General features: G+C 42.6%; 1 protein-coding gene across 1 annotated transcript in view; it reads right to left on the reverse strand.

Moving 5' to 3' along the window:
• The window catches only part of LOC142197863 (solute carrier family 12 member 9-like), a 212154-nt gene that overhangs the window by 140296 nt on the left and 54237 nt on the right, over positions 1-17621 (reverse strand). Inside the window, exons 5-6 of the mRNA XM_075268511.1 lie at positions 16853-16960; positions 16409-16520 (exon numbers count right to left, since the gene is read on the reverse strand). Of these exons, the coding sequence (XP_075124612.1) occupies positions 16409-16520; positions 16853-16960 (220 nt within the window). The remainder of the gene's footprint in view (positions 1-16408; positions 16521-16852; positions 16961-17621) is intronic.

Below are 17621 nucleotides of genomic sequence, written 5' to 3' on the forward strand. Positions count from 1 at the left end.
GATCCAGGCTCCCATTGAAATCAATGGGAGCATATACGGCGCTCAAAATCTCACACGGCGTATACGTGCCAGGTCACGCGGCACGTTACTCCGTGTGAATGCACCCTAAAGTGGGATTCACAGCAATTAAGCCAGGCTGTATCTGCGCAACCCAGCTTTTCACGGTGGGGATTAAGCTAAGTGGGATACACTGAAATTGTATGTCCATATACCCTACATACGCTTAATCCAGGGTTCAACAGTGTGTTTCCCCCTCTCCCCGAAACTAAGGGGTATACACTGAAATTCTCAGCCCATATACACTATATACGCTTCATCCAGGTTGTCATGGTGTGTACCCACAAAAAAACAGTGGGATATACATTCTAATTCTCAGGCTATAGACGCTTCATCCAGGTTGTCATGGTGTGTACCCACTAAAAATCAGTGGGATATACATTCTAATTCTCAGGCCATAGACGCTTCATTCAGGTTGTCACGGTGTGTACCCACCAAACCATCAAAACCATCTAAAAATGTGCAAGGTTACCGGTAAGGGACGAGGACGAGGCCGGGGGCATGGGAATGCTGCTGGGGAGCAAGGTCGTGGTGAAGCCACAGCGCATTCCGTGCCTACTCCTCAGGGGCAGCAAGCACTGCGCTTTTCCACAGTCCCCGGCTTGATGGCCACATTAAGTAGGGTGCAGGGCACAAACCTAACTAGGCCCGAGCACCAGGAACATGTGTTACAATGGCTGGCGGATAATGCTTCCACCACATTATCCACCAGCCAGTCAGCCTCTACCTCAACTCCTCCTCCTACACAACATTCTGGTCAGCCTTCCTCCCAAAATGCCCAATCTTCCCAGCAGAGTAATCCCAACTTTTCCTGCTCCCAGGAGCTGTTCTCTGGTCCTTTAACTGTCCCTCTCCCTATCCCTCCATTTCCTGATCCACGGAGCTACCAGACGACTTTCTGTGTCCAGATGCCCAAGCACTGGAGTCTCCTACATCTCCTGTTGATTTTGTGGTGGTTGACCAGCAATCCACCCTCAGTGACGATGACGAGACACAGTTGCCATCAGGGCAGCCTGTTGCCATGTGCGGTGTGCAGGAGGAGGAGGCGAGAGAGGAATTGGCAGAGGAGGTGGTGGACGACGAGGACACTGACCCAACCTAGACAGGGGAGGGGATGTCAAGTGGGGAAAGCCGGTGGTATCATCACGGATAAGCTCAGCCGGCTGTCAGCTGAGAGTGCCAACCGGCTGACTTTCATCAAAATGAACAGCCACTGGATAGACCCATCATTTTCGTGCCCATCAGTGCCAAGCGCCCCAACATGAATTATCATGTCTGTGCTCAACCTCTACAATTCCTCCTCATATTCCTCCACCATCTGCGTTGCACAATTCTGATCCTTCTAGGCTCAATCCACCCTGATTTCACCAAACTCTGCTGGTTAGAGGCTCAATCCACCCTGATTTCACCAAACTCTGCTGGTTAGAGGCTGAATTCACCCTCATTTCCCCAAACTCTGCTGGTTAGAGGCTGAATCCACCCTGATTTCCCCAAACTCTGCTGGTTAGAGGCTCACTCCACCCTGATTTCACCAAACTCTGCTGGTTAGAGGCTCAATCCACCCTGATTTCCCCAAACTCTGCTGGTTAGAGGCTGAATTCACCCTCATTTCCCCAAACTCTGTTGGTTAGAGGCTGAATCCACCCTGATTTCACCAAACTCTGCTGGTTAGAGGCTCAATCCACCCTGATTTCACCAAACTCTGCTGGTTAGAGGCTCAATCCACCCTGATTTCCCCAAACTCTGCTGGTTAGAGGCTCACTCCACCCTGATTTCACCAAACTCTGCTGGTTAGAGGCTGAATCCACCCTGATTTCACCAAACTCTGCTGGTTAGAGGCTGAATCCACCCTGATTTCACCAAACTCTGCTGGTTAGAGGCTGAATCCACCCTGATTTCCCCAAACTCTGCTGGTTAGAGGCTCACTCCACCCTGATTTCACCAAACTCTGCTGGTTAGAGGCTCAATCCACCCTGATTTCCCCAAACTCTGCTGGTTAGAGGCTGAATTCACCCTCATTTCCCCAAACTCTGTTGGTTAAAGGCTGAATCCACCCTGATTTCACCAAACTCTGCTGGTTAGAGGCTCAATCCACCCTGATTTCACCAAACTCTGCTGGGTAGAGGCTCAATCCACCCTGATTTCCCCAAACTCTGCTGGTTAGAGGCTCACTCCACCCTGATTTCACCAAACTCTGCTGGTTAGAGGCTGAATCCACCCTGATTTCACCAAACTCTGCTGGTTAGAGGCTGAATCCACCCTGATTTCACCAAACTCTGCTGGTTAGAGGCTGAATCCACCCTGATTTCACCAAATTCTACTGGTTAGAGGCTCAATCCACCCTGATTTCACCAAACTCTGCTGGTTAGAGGCTCAATCCACCCTGATTTCCCCAAACTCTGCTGGTTAGAGGCTGAATTCACCCTCATTTCCCCAAACTTTGCTGGTTAGAGGCTGAATCCACCCTGATTTCCCCAAACTCTGCTGGTTAGAGGCTCACTCCACCCTGATTTCACCAAACTCTGCTGGTTAGAGGCTCAATCCACCCTGACTTCACCAAACTCTGCTGGTTAGAGGCTGAATCCACCCTGATTTCACCAAACTCTGCTGGTTAGAGGCTGAATCCACCCTGATTTCACCAAACTCTGCTGGTTAAAGGCTGAATCCACCCTTATTTCACCAAACTCTGCTGGTTAGAGGCTGAATCCACCCTTATTTCACCAAACTCTGCTGGTTGGAGGCTGAATCCACCCTGATTTCACCAAACTCTGCTGGTTAGAGGCTGAATCCACCCTGATTTCACCAAACTCTGCTGGTTTGAGGCTCCACAACAAAAAAAAAGTGCAAAAGACTAAGCTAGCCCAAGACTCAGCTCCATTGAAGGTGCAACATTTAGATCGCTTCTTTCCAAACCAAGGGTGATACCTTTCAGAAAGATCTGATGCATCCCAAAACTAAGTGGCATACACTCAAATTGTCAGCCTATATACCCTATATACGCTTAATTCAGGTTTCACCGGTGTGTACCCATCCAAAACTAACTGTGATACACATTATTTGTTAGCCTATTTGCAGGCTTAATCCAGGTTTTAACGGTGTTTTACCCACCCAAAACTAAGTGGGAGACATTATTTGGCAGCCTATTGGCAGGCTTAATCCAGGTTTAACGGTGTGGTTTAGAGAAACCATGATTATTTAATTCTAGGAAGAATATGCAAATGTGTTGAGGCTGGGACTAGGTCACAAACTGGCAGGGGCTCTGAAACTACACCATCCTCCTCCTCTGTTAAATCGACCACAACTTCGAGCTGAAAACGTTACAGCACTGGTGTGGGTAGACGTCAGCAGGCCGTGCTGAAGCTCAGCACCTTGGGGGAATGACAACACACTGCCTCTGAGGTGAGGGATGCTCACTAAGCTGGTGCAAGGCTCCACTCACAGAAAGGGCCTAATACTGTGCCGGTGGCGCCGCACCTCCCATGAGGCGACCTGAAGCGACCGCTTCAGGCGGCACTATGCCGGGGCCCTGAGGGAGGGTGGCATTTTTGCTGACCTAAGCCAGTCCAAGACAAGCTGTACTGGACTGGCTTAGCGTCACCATCTCAGCAGCTCGACACGGGAAGCGAGCGGTGGATTGGGGTGGCCCTGTGGACGCAGCGCTGCTCCAGCGGCCGCCCCTCACGCTTAGCAGAGAGCAGGTCCTCTCCCTGCCTGCTCTCTGCCTGCTAATGACGCTCGCTCCGCTTGGCCCTGCCCCCACCTCCAGGGGGTGGAGGCGGCGGCTTTCTGACGTCTGCCTCAGGCGGCACAAACCCTAGGTTCACCCCTGGGTGCAAGGCTCCACTCAAAGAAAGGGCCTACTACTCTGCTGCTGCAAGGCTCCACTCACAGAAAGGGCCTAATACTCTGCTGGTGCAAGGCTCCACTCACAAAAAGGTGCAAAACTCTGCTGCTGCAAGGCTTCACTCACAGAAAGAGCCTAACACTCTGCTGATGCAAGGCTCCACTCAAAGAAAGGGCCTAACACTCTGCTGCTACAAGGCTCCACTCACAGAAAGGGCCTAACACTCTGCCAGCGCAAGGCTCCACTCAAAGAAACGTGCAAAACTCTGATTATCCTGGATAAACTTGTTCAGTATTGAGGGCAGCTCAGCATGAGGATCTTCTACGTTAGATTGTCCCCACACACATAATGTGAGTACTGTTGGATTTCCCATTGCATTTGTGGTTGTCATGGGCAACGTGACTTAAAGGGGTGCTTGGTAATGTTTCTTTAGCTTAAAATTTGTGTTTCTGTCCACACAATTGGTGAGGAAAGAATGTTTCCAACTATTTTTCCATTGTCTAAGAGGTTGTATTGAGAGTGTAAAGTGTGTAATTGTTAGGCTGTGATAGTGGGGTAATAAAGTGACTTGGGCATGTTAGATGCCCCCAGGCATGCTTCCCCTGCTGTCCCAGTTGCATTCCAGAGGTGTTGTCATCATTTGCTGAGGTGTCATAGTGGACTTGGTGACCCCTGAGTCGAATATTGGTTTCCCCCTAAACGAGTATTTATTCCCCATAGACTATAATGGGGTTCGATATTCAATCGAACAATCGAGTATTGAGTGGCTACTCGAATCGAAAACATCACTGTTCGTTCATCTCTATTCCTAGGCTAATAATGAAAGAGGGGTTAATAATGTCAGACAGAGGATATTTTGTACAAATAGGCTGTTAAAAGAAACAGCACTGAGATAAAGTCAAATTGCAGTAAAAGATCAATCCGATAGACTGTCGTAAAACTGAATGAAGGTCTTGTCCATTTTCTAGTGCTAATACTACTACAGAGTAGGCATATTGCTGACAATATTTACTAGGTGCAATATTTCTGTCAATATACTGCACTCAGAAGTGGATGGGTCCTTGTCAGTGTACAACAGAAAACTAGATTCTGGACAATTTTCTATAAGCTGCTCATTGTTAACCCCTTGAGAAAAGTAGTGTATTGCTATATGTTTTTTATACTTCAGAAGGATATTTTACAAAAGAAATTATTGATAATTCAAACTGCAGCTCCGAAAAAATGGAGAACTTTAAGTAAATCAGATGCACTATGACCTATTTATGTGAATATGGGGGGGGGGGAGGTCTGTTAAATAAATGTGCTTTGTTTCTCACCCAAACAACACTAACAACAACCTGTTACTATGCGCTGTTTCTTTTTATTACAGGGGTAATCTTTCTTTACTAACCTGCAATTGTCTTCAGAGAGTGGCGTTTATATTGGTTATCTGGGACTACAAAATTGATGGCCATCAATGTAATCTTTAACCCCTCGAGAACATAGCCAGTTTTGGCCCTAAGAACACAGCAACTTTTTACAATTTTTCATTGTCATGTTCTGAATGTTAGAACTTTTTATCTTTTTGTCAATGTAGTTTTTTGAAGATTTTTTTTTTCTGTGGGAGGAGTTTTTTGTATGGTAGCAATTTGGGATGCCTAGATCTTATTGACTAAATTTTAGTAATCACTTCAGGGGCTAGAAAAAAACACCAGTTTGAACACATTTTATTAAAAATTTGACTCCATTCGCTGTATGGCTAACATCTTAACTTTAATCTGCAGGTCAGTATAATTATGGCAATACCCAATTTCTATATTTTTTTATGATTTGGTACTCTTAATAAAAACATTAAAAAAAAATCATTTGTTTTGCATCGCTAGTTGCTATAAGCTAAAACCTTTTGCATTTTCCAGCTCCATATAAATATCCCAATCCTAACAGAATCTTTGGAAATAGTTACAAGTAGAACTGTCATATGAAAGATGAGAATGTAATCTTTCATACGCCAGATGCAAGTTCTGTGTTTTTTAATGCCATAGATATAACTATTTGAAATGACTATTCTCACTCTCATTTTCTCTTCATTACACACACAAGCTCGTACACCATACATAGTGAGAAGCAAGGTACAGATCTCAATGAAGAAGAAAGGGAGAGAATAAAGAAATGGAGGATTTCACAGTAAATGAGCCAAAGTATATTATAACATTTACTAATGACACAAGTTGTGCCAGAAAATCAAAAGTTGTTAGAAAGTTTAGTTACGTTTTAATAGTAGGATGGACATGTGGTGCTGATAACCAGCCGTCATGGAGGATTCAGCAAACCATTATACATATATATTTAATAAGCAGCATACCTGCAAGTGCCTGTAACAGCCAATGGGCACTAACCATTATGGCTAGCTACAGCCAATCAACAGCCACTGTATTAAGAAATTGTGATTAGCAAAACATGGCTGCTTACAGTCCAGGATAGGTAGGCACAGTATCGTTCTTATGTATTACCGTGGGGAAATGTACAGTGCTAATAGAGACTATTACACATACAGTGTATTACTATTATTGTACATTACAGTGTATTACAAAATAGCTCCTAAAAAAAGTAACGTTATAAGTGACCCCAATAAATAAAGCTTAATATGTACTGTAATGTATTCCCTCTACTATCCCACAACCCCGTAAGCTATGGCTCCACTGAGTCTTTATCCAGACATCAGATATAGATCTTTTACCAAGTGTGTACGCATGTTAGATGCTGTCTCTTTTTACTACTGTTGTCACATGAAACGCTGTGTGGTACCACACTATCTTTCATGGAATTCATGGAGTCATTAGGGAACATTTCTATTACAAGACTAAAGTGATTCACCAACTTACAGGAGCTTTTTCTGACTTTTACTACTATTATTCTAGGTTCACGTTTTGTTTTTTTCATTTTTTCACACTATTATGGTTTCTGTTGATAATGTTTACAAGTTACAATGGTCATCCCACAACAAATAAGGGCTCGTTCACATCTGCGCCCGTACTCCGTTCTGCAGGTTTCCGTTTCCTGCACAAAACAGGGGCAGGAGACGGAGACCTGCCAGCATGTTTCAATCCCATTCATTTGAATGGGCTTGAAAAGTCTCTGGCCGTGTGCACTGGTGAGCATTTTATGCTCTCCGCGGTGAAACCAGTTTTTTTAAACCGGACAGAGTCGGACTCTGTGTCCGGTTTTAAAAAAAACGTTTTCGCCGCGGAGCGCATAAAACACTCACTGGCGCTCACGGCCGGACTCGGCATGACAGGTTTCCATCTTCTGCATGCAGAAGACGGAAACCTGAAAACGGAGTTCAGGTGCTGATGTGAACCCAGCATAAGTTGTCGAGCATGCTATGAGTTCACTTATTTGAAGACGACCGTGTATAATTTGCAGTCTGCAAAATACTATTCAGTGTTAAGTTTTTGCGGACTGTGTTTCTTCAGTGTGTTTTCAGCATCAATGCTATATGTCCACAAAAACGGACAGTATTGCTTCAATGTGTCAGCTGTACTTGTGAATCCGCAAATATAAATGACACACTAAAGCAAAAAACCCTTTTGGTAGCTAGGTAACTGTTCTGCAAATACAGACAATACACAGAAAACATATGTGCCGTCTGTGGTTTTTACTCCACACAGGCTTCTATGGGCGAGTGTGTGCTGCGAACACCAAGCAGATTAGGACCTGCTCTGAGTTTTGTGATATAGACTCTCGGCTCGCATATGGGTTCATATGGTAGTGTTCTTGGGCACATAGGAAATTAATGGAAATGAAATGGTTCAGGAGGCTATCTGACAAAAACAAGAGCAGTTAACACCACTTTGCTATCATCCTTCAGTCTACTAGTAGTAATCCTGCTATTCTTGTATTTTCAGTCATCTGCTATGCAAGTGCACATGAAAGTAGTGCTGAAAAAATGCTATAGTTCTGTTTGAGAGTATTTAATTGCTGTATCTTACACAAATAGTAATACATTAAAATGACAGTAATAAAAAAACAATTATCTGTTCACAGATGTCATGTGGTCTTCAAACCCGACCATGACTATTATCAATCAGTTTAGAGAGTGGTCCGGACTACTAATAAACTGCCCCAAGTCGGTCTTTTTACCTGTAAATCTTTCACCCCTTGTTGGTGTATACTTAGTTTAAATACTTGGCGATTAGGGTTACTGTTATTCCCCAGAATTACAATGAAATGTACTTGTCCCCATTGATGGCAAAATTTTGCTCCAAAACAGACGCGCGTTGCAGTCTTCCTATTCATTTAGTTAAGATGTTCTTAATGCCCCAAATTCAGTATGTTATGCATAACAATCCAGTGAGTGTTCCATCACTTTTGTAGAATTAATGAAAAAGAAACACTCCAAGATTAGACTGGAGTATCTGCAAATGGGTAAGGGAGTCCGGATGTGTGTCCAACACTTGGATATACTTCCTTGCTACCCAACTACAGGATATTTAGGGTTGGGGGACACAAGAGGGGTTGGGTGTCACAGGATGACTGGCCATACATTCTAGAAGGTGAAAGGTATCCATATGCTTGCCTCCATTCAAGAAGGGTATTTCCTCTGTAGTTTTTAGTAACTGAAGGCCCAATGCAACTTTCCACACACTTCTATCTACAAATATCTGCAACACACATACATAATTCAGAAGAGAACAGTTCATATGACAATCTTAAAGGCCTAGGGCATTAGAAGCAGTTATGAGAGAGGAGTCCTCTAAGGGGCTCATATCTTATATTTACAAAGGTTTTCTACATGAATATATGCCAGTTACCACTACAGCTTAAAGCTAAGTGGGAGAGAGATTTGGATTCATTGTCGGAGGAATAGTGGAACAATTTCCTATCACTAATTCCTGAGAAATATCTTCTTTATGTAAGTGAGTGGTGCTTGGAAACTTTACAGTGACAGCCTCAGTCTTCTCTCTCACTCCCATCATGTCTTCGTCAAAAAGCGCAGACTGCACATATCTGTCGGCATTTTCCTGTGGGCTCTCCCGTTCGGCCCACAGGAAAATGGCCAACGGACATGAGTAGTCGGCACTTTTGGATGAAGACGCAATGCGAGTGCGAGAGAAGAAGACTGAGGCTGTCAGTGTAGAGTTTGCAAGTAGCATTGGGGACGCCCCCAGTGCAGTTTGAGTGCAAGGGAACGCCCCCCAGTGCTGCGAGAAAACTCATTTACATAAGGAAGAAAGAAGATATTTCTCAGGAACGGCGGAGCAGATTAGAATAATAAAGGTAAGAGAAGAATAGCCTTTCTAAAAGCTATTCCTACGTGTATTTAGTTTAAAAAGGGTATTCTAATGATAGAATCCCTTTAAATACAGAGCTTATAAACCCCCATTCTCCCACAGAGAATTGGGCTCAGAACTGATGAAAAATGTGCCAAAGTGCCACTCTGAAGTGGCTCACCTAACACATTATGAAGTGGGAATGTACCTTGATGGGTACCTATTGGAAAGGAGTGTGGAATCTCATTCATAAAGTTTATGGTATTAAGCTACAACCAGAGACCCAAATCTATATCCTGGGACTCATGGATGATTACACGACAGGCACTCCCAAGGTGATAGATATATCACGTATTCTGTCCCACACTAAAAAGCTGATAGCTACACACTAGATTCAGAGAAACCAACCCACACTGAAAGAACTAACTTATGTTACCATGGCTCAGTACTTTCAGCCTACCGTGTAGAACCAGGATGTGTTATTTGAGTATTCCCTTTATTTTTCTAAGCAGTGCAAATGAAGATATCTGCGGTCGTGATGTACGTCACGCCTTCTGCCGTTAAATATTGTGTAGGAAACAGCATTGGCTTTAGTCGCATGCAACATGCCACGAAGTACAGAGTTGTCCGATTTCGAGAAAGGGGTAATTGTGGGTTACCACAGAAATGGTTAATCCTTAAGGGACATAGCAAGCAAACTGAATTACCCAAAATCGACAGTAGCCTATGTAATTATGAAGTGGAAGGTGAACGGAGATTGTCGGAATGTGCAGACCCCTGAAACTGTAGCAGTCCAAAATCGGTGAAAGAACTTACCTGTCTTCTCCAAGACGAATGTAATAAAATACCACTAGCCATCATACAAGGACTTGTGGAAAGCATACCCCGGAGGCTTGAGACTGTAATTGCCGCTCGTGAAGGTTCTACCAACTATTGAATATGAATAAATGTTGTTTTCTATTCAACCACAGGTGTCCAAATACATTTTTGGAAGACAGTGTAGGTGACAATAAGAAAAATGAGGTATTAGACATATTTGTGACACTGATAAGAAGTAAAACCTATAACAGACCCACTGCGAATATCAAGAATATTAACCACTTAAAGATGAAAGTAGAACTAAAAAATAATAGATGGCCATTAGTTGGAGCATTAGAGATAGTAGTCATATGCGTGAATGCAGATTTTTTACTGAGGATATCTAATTGATGTGCTTCAGATCTGCAAAAGCATTAGACCTATTCACTGGGGCTAATCTGCAATTTTACTATGCTGAATCTGTGAAAATAATGAACATGCTTTTATTTTTGCAAATCATTTTTGGACAAAAACCTGCCCATTACAATCTTAGGAAAACTTCATAAAGTTACCATTATTTATGTCTTCTTGCCGGTTCAATACCAAACTCTAGGAATTCTACTGTGAGTCCATAATTATGACATATCCCCAGATAAATATCCACCAGATCAAGCCTCAAGATTTTTGAACAATGTGAGATTAATATCCTTGCTATGATCAAGTGGCTAAGAAGAATTATCATATTTAATGTAATCAGGTGATAAGCGATGGGCTAAGTGATGCTGAAGTTTTAATTGCCATGCCGGTTCCATATGCCTGCCCACGAGCAACACAGTGACAAACTAGTCAGATTACAGACAAGAAGCAGGGTTCCTCTACTCAGAACCCATTATAAGAAGTGGCAGCTTAAAATGAAGCCAGTGTAAAGACTGCATCTGAATGCCAATTTCAAAATATCAGATATGCCTGTCAAAAGTAAGAAAAAAAAAACTCCAAAAACATTATTGGTATTAAGAAAAGCAAAAAAAGAAAGTGTGGGTTCACTGGCTTGCTTTAATGGATGGAAATAATGAGGTATTATTTGTATACTGAAAGCCAGATGAATACATCTTCTCTGATGAAAGTGGCGGTGACTGCAGGGGTGATATTTTGAGTCAATTAAACGTAATCTTCTTGGCACACTTGTATTATTACAGATAATATATGTAGAAAAATTGTATTTTCTTCCTTTCTTTAACATAAAAGACCATGTGGCTGAAATAAACAATGAACATGTAAATTGCATTGTTTTCTCCTCTACTTGAACAGCCATTAGTTTTGCACGCTGTAATATGTGGTGGATTGTAGTGTGGTCAGTGCTATCAGAACAAGATATGAGCTTGTATACTGCAGTCTGACTAGACAGCCTTATAAACCTAAAGATCTATAACCGGAATGAACAACCTGAAGCTTGGGGACCACCCAAGATAACATTTTATGATACACTCAGGCAACCTGTGCACAGAAGTGCTTGCCTGTGTCTGACTGCTAACATGAAGTGTCTATGTCTTATAGATAGAAGAAAAGTACCACACAGCAGAGGTGGGCAACTATTTATGCAGTAATATGTAGCCTTGTGTTCCTCATTATGCAGTAACAGTGGTCCAGAAATATTTGGACAGTGACAAGTTTTGGCATCTAAGGAGGCGTTCACACTACCGTTGGATGTCTGATCTATTAGGGTCTGTTAAAAAAATAAAAACAAAAAAACAGTCGCCAATCCGTTACTGCCCATTAGCCATAGACATTAATTTAAAAAAAAAAACGGATGCCTGCTGTCTGTCACAAGTCCATTATTTTGAACAGACGCAAAAGACCTGCAGTCCACATTATGTTTGCCAAAAAAAAAATGAACATGTAATGGTTTTAGTGTAAATGGACAATAATGGTCACCAACGGTCAACAGATAACATCCCATTGAAACCAATGAGATTTTTAACAGATTTATGACAGTTGTTAGTGTCTGTTATTAACATTTTGTAACAGATGATAGCAACAGAGACAACTAACTGTAGTGTGAACGCCCCCTTAGCTGTTTGCCAAAACATATTGAAGATACAGTTCTATGATCAATATGGGCTTAAAGTGCAAGCTCTCAGTTTTAATTTTAGAGTATCCACATCCAAATTGGAAGAAGGGTCTAGGAATTGCAGCTCTGTAGTATGCAGATGCCTCTTTTTCAAGGGACCAAAGGTAAATGGACAATTATCTCAAAAGCTATTCCCTCATTAATCCATCATCAATTAAGCAGGTACAGGGTCTGGAGTGACATTTGCATTTGGAAGCTTTTACCTACAACATGCGGTCACAGGATCGCTCAATGGAAGTGAAAAAGAACCATCATTAGGTTGAAGAAAAGAAGAAATCCGTCAAAGAGAAGAAATGTTAGAGTAGTGAAATGAACAGTTTGGTGCATTCTGGTTTAAAAAAAAAAAAAAAAAAAAAAAAAGAGCACACTGGCAAGTTCAGGAGTTCAAAAAGGCCTGGAAGTTCACAGAAGACCACAGTGATGGATGATCACAGTCCTTTCAATGAAGAAACCCCCTTCACAACATCCACCCAAGTGAACAAAACCCTCCAGGAAGTAAATATATCAGTATGTAAGTGTACCATAAAGCAAAGACTTCATGAGAGCGTATACAGAGGGTTCACCACGAGGTGCAAACCATTAATGAGCCACAAAAACACAATGGTCAGATTAGACTTTACAAAAAAAACATCAAGAGAAGCTGGCCCTTAAAAACCAGCTACACTAAAGACCAGCTACTACTGGTAGAGAAAGCTACAGGCTGTCCCTTAAAATGAAAGGACAAACAGAGAGCAGTTGTCCAGTTGGGACTGTTTAGAAACGTCTTGGAGAATAGCATAATACCATGAATTTGCAGATAAGTGAGAACAATTAAAAAAATAAAAATAAAAAAACCTAGGAAACCTTTTATAAAATACAGTGTTATAGTATAATTATGATACAGAAGCCAATGAAAAGAGTACTTAAACAAGTAAACCAGTTCCATAAAAGACAAGGTCACACTCCCTCCGCCTGGAGAAAAAAAAGGTTTAATCTCCAGAGGTGACAAGGCTTCTTCACTGTAAAAACTGTGAATCTGTGGAATAGCCTACCCAAGAAGCAGGTTACTGCAGTCGCAGCTGACAACGTCAAATAAGGATTATATGCCTCTTAAGCAAAACAGCACTGAGGTTTATGGAAATACATAGTATGCTTAAAAGTTTTCTTCACTTGTCCCTTCAGTCATGACTTTACCTATTCCTTGGTTGAACTTTATGGATATACATCTTTTTTCAATCATACTAACTACGTAACTAAGTAAATGGGGTAAGAAAATGAATGAGTTCTCCTCTGACTGTCAGTTGCAACATTTCAACATTTGTCATTTTTGTCACACTCAGTCCTTTCAAGTATGAAAATAGATAATAGTGTCTTAGTGTCCAGTGTATTAAATAATGTCTACTACTAGTTTTATCTAGTGTTCCTGTTCAATGTTTATGCAAGAATATATTTCCAGAAATGCTATACTGCTTCTTACTTATGACCAATTGATGCAGTTACTGCAACACTAAAACCCAGTGTGATACATTTAACAGTGGATTGGTCAGCCCTGAGAAGATCCATATACTCTCTTTGGGCAAAAGTGTTGGGACATCTACAAATAGAAAAAGAACTTATCGATACATTACTGAGTAATAAAAGTTACAGTTCAGTGAACTAAAGTTGTGATGGCAGTGAATGGTAAATCTCCCTATATTATAAAAATGAATTTCTGTCTGTCTGTCTGTCTGTCTGTGCTCTAATGCGAACCAAACGACTGGACCGATCTTCACCAAATTTGGCACAGAGATACTTCAGATATCCGGGAAGGTTTAAGACGAGACTCCAACTCGCTCGGACGTACCGTTGCTGAGATACAGCATTCCAAACACAATGCCCCCCCCTTAGCCAATACAAACCTGCAAGTCTTTCACTCATATTCCAACTGCAATACACACGGTCATTCCACATACACAACCCAACACTGATATCCAAACTGAGATACATGCATCAGAGGATTAGATACACAGATCAGCACACAGTATCACATGCCAGATGATTAGATACACGCGTCTGCACACAGTCCCACAAACCAGAGGATTAAATACGCGCTTCTGCACACAGTTCCACATGCCGAAGGATTAGATACACGCGTCTGCACAAAGTACCACACGCCGGGGGATTGGATACATGCGTCTGCACACAGTACCACATGCCAAAGGATTGGATACACACATCTGAACATAGTTCCACACACCAGAGCATAAGATATGCACATCTGCACACAGTACCACATGCCGTAGGATTAGATACGTGCATCTACACACAGTTCCACATGCCGTAGGATTAGATACGCTCCTCTTCACACAATACCACACAGGGGAGGATTAGATACGTGTGTCTGCACAAAGTACCACACTTTGGAGGATTAGATACATGCCTCTGCACACAGTACCACAAGCCAGAGAATTACATACACGTCTCAGCACACAGTACCACACAGGGAGGATTAGATACACGCGTCTGCACACAGTACCACATGCCGTAGGATTAGATACGCGCGCCTACACACAGTTCCACATGCCGTAGGATTAGATACGCACCTCTTCACACAATACCACACAGGGGAGGATTAGATATGTGTGTCTGCACACAGTACCACACTTTGGAGGATTAGATACATGCCTCTGCACACAGTACCACAAGCCAGAGAATTACATACACGTCTCAGCACACAGTACCACACAGGGAGGATTAGATACATGTATCTGCACACAGTACCACATGCCGTAGGATTAGATACGCGCGTCTACACACAGTTCCACATGTCGTAGGATTAGATACGCACCTCTTCACACAATACCACACAGGGGAGGATTAGATACGTGTGTCTGCACACAGTACCACACTTTGGAGGACTAGATACATGCCTCTGCACACAGTACCACAAGCCAGAGAATTACATACATGTCTCAGCACACAGTACCACACGGGGGAGGATTAGATACGCACATCTGCACACAGTACCACATGCCAGAGGATTAGATATGTGCATCTGCACACAGTACCACACAGGGGAGGATTAGATACGCGCATCTGCACACAGTACCACATGCCAGAGGATTAGATACGCGCATCTGCACACAGTACCACACGCCAGAGGATTAGATACGCGCGTCTGCACACAGTACCACATGCCGTAGGATTAGATATATGCCTCTTCACACAATACCACAGAGGGGAGGATTAGATACATGTGTTTGCATACAGTACCACACTTTGGAGGATTAGATACATGCCTCTGCACACAGTACCACAAGCCAGAGAATTAGATACGCGCATCAGCACACAGTACCACACGCCAAAGTATTAGATACGCGTGTCTACACACAGTTCCACATGCCATAGGATTAGATATGCGACTCTTCACACAATACCACACAGGGAAGGATTAGATACGTGTGTCTGCATACAGTACCACACTTTGGAGGATTAGATACAAGCCTCTGCACACAGTACCACAAGCCAGAGAATTAGATACGCGTCTCAATACACAGTACCACACGCAAGAGGAATAGATACGCGCATCTGCACACAGTACCACATGCCGTAGGATTAGATACGCGCGTCTACACACAGTTCCACTCGCCGTAGGATTAAATACACGCCTCATCACACAATACCACACAGGGGAGGATTAGATACGTGTGTCTGCACACAGTACCACACTTTGGAGGATTAGATACATGCCTCTGCACACAGTACCACATGCCAGATAATTAGATACGCGTCTCAGCACACAGTACCACACGGGGGAGGATTAGATACGTGCATCTGCACACAGTACGTCACGTCAGAGGATTAGATACACCTGTCTGCACACAGTACCACATGCCAGAGGATTACATACGCGCGTCTGCACATGGTACCACATGCCGTAAGATTAGATATCCACGTCTGCACACAGTTTCACTTACCGGAGGATTAGATACGTGCCTCTTCACACAATGCCACACGGGGGAGGATTAGATACACACATCTGCACACAGTACCACACCAACAAGGATTAGATACTTGCGTCTAAACACAGTACTACACGGGAAGGATTAGATACAGCTTTACTCCAGGTATCCATAACAACTGATCACAGGTTTTTCACTGATATCCAAAATGAGATACACATATTCACATGACACTTATGGACATACACACAAACCACATACAGAATACACCAGTGCAAAATTGGACATTTCTTATGGGGCCACTACACAAACATAAAATGTAATATACCCGTGCGAAGCCGGGTCCTCCCTCTAGTACAATATAATTTCGGAGAATTCCATTGCTTAAGGTTTCTGTGAGACTGCCTCCTACCTGTCACATGTACAACTGATGATCAGGGCCAGCAGATTGTAGATTATGTAGGTGAAGATCACGGCAGTGATGGTTCCTCTGGGTATAGAGTAACTTGGGTTTTTCAGATCTCCTGGGAACAAAAAGGAGAATGCAGCATAGCAAAATAATTTTCTACAGGGTCATTTTCTTACAGCACCAAAGAAAATAACAGCAAGAAAAAGTCCTCTTAACATGACTAGTTGTACTTTTATTATTTACTGGTAAATAAAATAATATGACCTAATAGATTACATTTGACCAACTAATATACCTATTTTATAGTCTTGTCTTTGTGCAAATATGTCAATGTTAACTAAGATTTCCAATGATAAAACAGGACTACTATGCAGATTGAATCCTGTCCATAGTGACTGAATGTTATGCTCATTAAATGTGCAGAGAATGAAGACAAATTCCCCTTACCTGACATGTTTGATCCCGCCATAATCCCAGTGCAACCATTGAACATGACGGCAAAGACTATGGTGAAGCTCATCATTCTTCCTGTAGTGTAGTCTCTGGCATACTGGGCTATAATAAAAAGATTAGGTATAGATGATTGAGATACAGATAAAGAAAGGAGCATGGAACTACTGAGAGGACCTTGACCAGGCCTACATCTTTGTAGAGAACTCAAACTATTCTACTTTATAATATAGCTTAAAGAGGTACCTGACCTAAAACCATCACCCTCTGAGCAGGATACAGGAGATCAGAGGTATTTTTGTAAAAAATAAAAAAATAAAACGGCTGAGTCTACTCTTCTCTATGTAAAACCTGTCCTGCAGTTTCCTTGCTGCTAGAGGGCAGGGTAAGGGTAGGCCTTAAGGCTATGGTCCCACGTAACTAAATGGAGCTAAAAAATGCTGCAGGAAAAAAGGCAGTGGAAATGCATCACATTTTTTAGCACGTTTTTCATAGCATTTTTGTTGAGTTTTTCACAGTGAATTTAGTTAATCATTAAACCTATAGGGAAAACGCCAACAGTTCCGTTGGTAGAATTGACGCTGCGATTTTGAAAAATGGGGAGTTTTTGAAACTACAGCAGATTTTGTCTGCAGTGTGTGGATGGTATTAACCAGAATCTCATGTACTATGCAGGTACTGTAAGGGTAAGTTCACACAGGGGGTTTTGGGACGGATTTTGACGTGGAATCCGCCTCAGAATACGGCTCCAAAAAACGCCTCCCAT

The sequence above is a fragment of the Leptodactylus fuscus genome, chromosome 3, assembly GCF_031893055.1.
Source record: "Leptodactylus fuscus isolate aLepFus1 chromosome 3, aLepFus1.hap2, whole genome shotgun sequence".
Taxonomy (NCBI): domain Eukaryota; kingdom Metazoa; phylum Chordata; class Amphibia; order Anura; family Leptodactylidae; genus Leptodactylus; species Leptodactylus fuscus.